The sequence below is a fragment of the Rhinolophus hipposideros genome, assembly GCF_964194185.1.
Source record: "Rhinolophus hipposideros genome assembly, chromosome: 10".
NCBI classification, from domain to species: Eukaryota; Metazoa; Chordata; class Mammalia; order Chiroptera; family Rhinolophidae; genus Rhinolophus; species Rhinolophus hipposideros.
The window spans coordinates 43,058,794-43,064,254 of NC_138056.1; the positions used below are offsets into that span (position 1 = coordinate 43,058,794).

The 5,461-nt window shown below is 38.1% G+C and overlaps 1 protein-coding gene across 1 annotated transcript; it reads left to right on the forward strand.

Annotated features, from left to right (window-relative positions):
- Positions 1-3,491: 3,491 nt before the first annotated feature.
- LOC308502972 (olfactory receptor 10A3-like) lies at positions 3,492-4,439 on the forward strand (the record flags this gene model as incomplete). The annotated part of the gene is made up of 1 exon (XM_081061600.1): positions 3,492-4,439. Exon 1 carries the CDS (start codon positions 3,495-3,497, stop codon positions 4,437-4,439), a length of 945 nt encoding a protein of 314 aa, XP_080917726.1. The 5' UTR covers positions 3,492-3,494.
- Positions 4,440-5,461: the final 1,022 nt, after the last annotated feature.

Sequence of the window (5,461 nt, forward strand, 5' to 3'; positions counted from 1 at the left end):
GGAGTCTGTGAATGAAAATCCCTTTTCCTCAGGATAATTGTACATTTTCTGCTGCACACACACGAGATAGAACGAATCCCTACATGTTGTTGGAGGCCCTATTGCTGCCAAGAGAGGTGAACTTCCTTGACAATGAAACCTATTCCAGGAACACAGTGACGAGTAGACACAGGTGACCTGCATTCTGGCCACATCACATGGTTCTAGACAAAGCCAAGCAGAATCATTCATCTCTTCAGTCTGTTGAGACTGAGCCCATGGCTTATAAACTCTTCAAGCCAGTTTGGACTGATCCCTGAGTCCCTGATTCTCATAGATAGTCTATGAGATTCATAATGTTTTACTTATTTTACAAAGACTAGAACTAGAGAAGTTAATGATTTGCTCCAATCATACGAACTAGTCCAGATTTTTTGGCTCCTAGTTTAGAATTTCTATCTATGAAAACAATTGTAATGGCTTTTTTTCCCCTCAAAAAATTTTCAGAGATTCTAGATTTCCACTAGAAATAATCAAAAGTTCTTGCATGGGGGAGGGCATCTGGGCTTTTTACAAAGAGGCTTCAATCGCTGCCGTAACCTGATTCCAACCACTGTTGGAAGCTCTGCACCCCATCTAATCAGATCCTCTACCTGTAGCTCACCTGCCATCGCTCACAGCCTCACCCCACCATTCTTGTCTTTCTCCAGTTACAACCTTTACTTCAGCTTCTGCCTTTGCCTCCTACTGGGAGATGTCATGGTGAAATTGAGTCACGTGTGTGAAAAGGCTTTTTCCCTACAGGAATATGAAGGAGTGGAAGCTCCAGGCTTGTGCTCTTGAGCTTTCTCACCTGAGGGACCAAGTTCAAGCCTCTTCAATTATCATATGAAAACATGGAAAAGTGTTTATGAAGTGATTCCACGTTCTCCAAGGAGGAATTCTCCAGGGCATATAAGTCAATGTCATATAATGTTCTAGACACAGCGCATTGAATCAATGAGTTATATTTATGAGAAAGTGGCTTTTGACTAGAGGTAACACTTCTGATAAAGTCAAGTGAAATTTAAAGAGACAGAGTCAATAGGTAAGAAAGTGAAGAATCTGCTGGTGGGCCTGTTGGTGGGATTTCCATTTACAGTTCTCCTCCCTGAGAGTTGGAGGTGCTGTTGAAGCGATAGGAATTACCAGACACAGCCGAAACATTTGAATCAATAGACTCGTGGTTCTGATGCTAGTCAATTTGTTTTTCTGTTTGTTTTGTTTCTCAGAGAAGAGCTCAGGCAATAACCGAGGTAAAAGTACTTGGCATACACTCACTAATCATCAAATCTTAGAAGTTTGCAACTGGAAGGGAACTTGGTAAATAAGCCTAATTCCTATCTTTTTTATTTGCAAGGATGAAACCTAGAGAAGGGAGTGATTTGCCTAAATATTCTATATCAGTGAATTATCCAAGAGAGCATTAGGGTCTCTAAGTTACAGAGATACTGTGGACCATCTGTGGTCCGTTGCTCTTTACCACTCACAGATGTTCTGTTCCATAACATGCTTACAGTCCTAAAAAGTTTTCTATTTTATTTATATGATAGTCTCAATTTTCTAATTTTCAAAACCGACTTTTAAATATTTGCAACTGAACAAATATACATGATTCTTTCTTTTCCATTAGAAATGGGTTTTAAATGTTTGATCCTGTGACTACATTTTACTAATTTTAGGTGATTTTTTGAAATTCAAAATATAACTACTATGGTTAATACACACATTAAATTTTAATGAATGTTTATGGTCAAACTCATAAATATATCAACTTGCCTTCTCTCTGCTAATGTCCTACTGATCTCCACTCCAGACAGTATTAAATGTCTTCTGCTCACCTGTCCTTACTGTGGTCTCCTGGGTATCTCATCTCCCACAGTGTATTTGCTGGTTCTCTAAACATCACACAAAGGACAGTAGGCCTCCATTGTAATGCTAAGGTGTCATCAAATACCTTTGGCCTGAGCAAGTCATCCCTCATTGCACCTTTTTCCTTCCACCTATAGAACTTCCTCTGATGACACCATATATTTGTGGCTGTTCACTCTCCCCCTCATTCAGAAGTAATCTTTCCCTCATTGAAATGTCTAAAGCACTTGTTATTACTTCTGCTTCTCAGAAGTGATGTGTACTGGTTTCACTTTTTAAAAAACACTCTATTCCTTAAAGGTATAGTGGATTTTCCTCCTTTTTTATTCCTTATTCATCAAATCTTGGCTTAGCATCTATTATGGACCAGGGACTGTCGCAGACACTGTGAATATAGCAAAGGACCAAAAAAAATTTTGATTCCTGAAGTTTATATTTTAGTGAGGAAGTTTTATATATATACATATATATATATATATATGTGTGTGTGTATATATATATATATATAATATTATATCATAGTAAATATATATAATATACACATAATGTCAGTTGGTGATAATGGAAAAAAACAGAGCAAGGCATAGTGAAAGGAGTTAGAGAGTACTGAGGTAAGGGTGCAATGCTAGTCTGTGCCGTGTTTTCAGCTTTCTGTTGACTTGTAGGATCAAATGTGTCCTAAAATTACTAAGCCTGGAAAATATTAGTTACTTAGTATTTGTTGAATAATTAATGATTAAATGAACTTCTTGATGAGAAGGTGAATAGGAGGAGAGAAAAAAGATACAGAGGGAGAGAGTAGAAACACTTAAATCACAGTTCCAGGATGACCAAAATTGGACTTTTCTTAAATCCATCATGGTCACAAGTGTAAGCCATGGAGAACTGGCTCTTAAAACTTCCCATGAAGCCCAATCTTAATATAATTGGCCATAACCAGTCTATGCATAAATCTATAAGCCTGAAGTCAATTCACATTATTTATAGATCACCTAAGATAGGTATATCTAAAATACAACCACCTTTGTGTGTTCCTGTAGAGTTTTCATATTTAACCAGGTCATATAAAGGTATTTTGAACATAATAAATATTTATACTAAATATAAAACAACTGTGTTGTAACTTATTAGGTTGCTATCAAAACTTTGTGGGTATCTTTCCATTTGACTACTTTTTTTTATTAGTTTCAGGTGTAGTCTACTTTTTAATACTTTACTTGTTGTACTCTTACATTTCCTATTATTTAAAATTGAGAAAAATAAATGCTTCTGGTAGCAATGTCATGGGAATGGAACCTAAATTATAAAACATTTATATTTGTTTTAAAACTATTTTCAAACTACATAATGTAAAAGTTGCAAAAGAATTTTGATATATTTTGTACTTTACAGATAAGATTTCTGAGACACGTTCTTCACTTCCTCTTTTTATTTGAAAGTTTCTTTAATCCAAGTAATTGGCCATTCTCCAAAACTGCTACAGTGAATTTATCATCTACCAAGAATATCTGGGGTGAATGCACACACGGACTCTCAGCTATTGGATGGTGACTTCATAAGTAACCGACGATATCCATAGAAACAAAACATGCTCCACTACCAAAATGAAAAGACAAAACCAAAGCTCTGTGGTTGAATTCATCCTCTTGGGTTTTTCTGATTTTCCTGAACTTCAAGAGCAGCTCTTTGGGGTTTTCTTGGTTATTTACGTGGTGACTCTGATAGGAAATGCCATTATTATAGCCATCATCTCCCTGGAACAGAGCCTCCATGTTCCCATGTACCTGTTTCTCTTGAACTTGTCTGTGGTGGATGTGAGTTTCAGTGCAGTCATTATGCCTGAAATGCTGGTGGTCCTCTCCACTGAGAAAACATCAATTACTTTTGTGAGTTGTTTTGCACAGATGTATTTCATTCTTTTTTTTGGTGGGACTGAATGTTTTCTCCTAGGGGCAATGGCTTATGACCGATTTGCTGCAATCTGCCATCCTCTGAGCTACCCAATGATCATGAACAAAAGGGTTTTCATGAAATTAGTTATGTCCTCATGGGCCTTAGGTTTCATGGTAGGTACTCTGCAAACATCATGGGTGTCTAGTTTTCCATTTTGTGGCCCTGATGAAATTAATCATATCTCTTGTGAAACACCAGCAGTGTTAGAGCTTGTATGTGCCGATACCTTTTTGTTTGAAATCTATGCAGTCACTGGTACCATTTTGATTATCATGGTTCCTTTCTTGTTGATACTCTTGTCTTACGTTCGAATTCTCTTTGCCATCTTGACGATGCCATCAACCACTGGGAGGCAAAAGGCCTTTTCTACTTGTGCCTCCCATCTCACGTCTGTTACCCTCTTCTATGGCACAGCCAGCATGACTTATTTACAGCCCAAATCTGGCTACTCCCCTGAAACCAAGAAACTGATGTCATTGGCTTACTCACTTCTTACACCTCTGCTGAATCCTCTGATCTACAGCTTGCGAAACAGTGAGATGAAAAGAGCTTTGATGAAAATATGGCGAAGAAAAGTAGATTTACAGACATTCTGACTATGCTGGGAAGCCATGTGACATTTGGTCACTAAGTGGTGGAAACAGCTGGCATTTTTTTGATATGAGTATGCTTAACTTTTTCAGTTTGCTAATATATTAGGGGTATTTAATATGTGTTTTTATTTTTTTCAAAGATGTATTCATTATATTCCTTGATATTGGGTACAACAGTTTCTTCAAAAAAATGTTTATTGGTGGCCATACAGGTGTTTGTTAGTTTTTTGTTCCTTTAGAGAATGCTAAATAAAAAACCTAGTTTTACACGTTCATAAATATTGATGCTTTAATTTCTGCAGAATAGGTTTTCCAATGTGAGTTTGATGAGTTAAAGCAACTGAGAGTTTGCAAACTTTCATAAATATTATCAAATTACTTTATTTTTTTAAAGATTTTTATTGGGAAAGGGGAACAGGACTTTATTGGGGAAGAGTGTGTACTTCCAGCCCTTTTTTCCAAGTCAAGTTGTTGTCCTTTCAATCTTAGTTGTGGAGGGTGCCATTCAGCTTCAAGTTGTTGTCCTTTCAGTCTTAGTTGTGGAGGGCGCAGCTCAGCTCCAGGTCCAGTTGCCATTGCTAGTGGCAGGCACCACCATCCCTTGCGGGACTCGAAGAATCGAACTGGCAACCTTGTGGTTGAGAGCCCGCGCTCCAACCAACTGGGCCATCCGGGAGGCAGCTCAGCTCAAGGTGCCATGTTCAATCTTAGTTGCAGGGGGCGGAGCCCACCATCCCTTGCGGGACTCAAGGAATTGAACTGGCAACCTTGCGGTTGAGAGCCCACTGGCCCATGTGGGAATCAAACCGGCAGCCTTCAAAGTTAGGAGCATGGCGCTCTAACCACCTGAGCCACCGGGCCAGACCTCAAATTACTTTTTAAAATTTCATCAACAGACTGCTGAAACTTTGTGGGTAATATCTAAATGTTGTATAATACAATTTTCAGTTAGTCATCAAAGAAGCATCAGCAAAAAGTTTGATTGAATCCCATCCCTTGATATGCTGAAATTTCCTTCTCTTAGC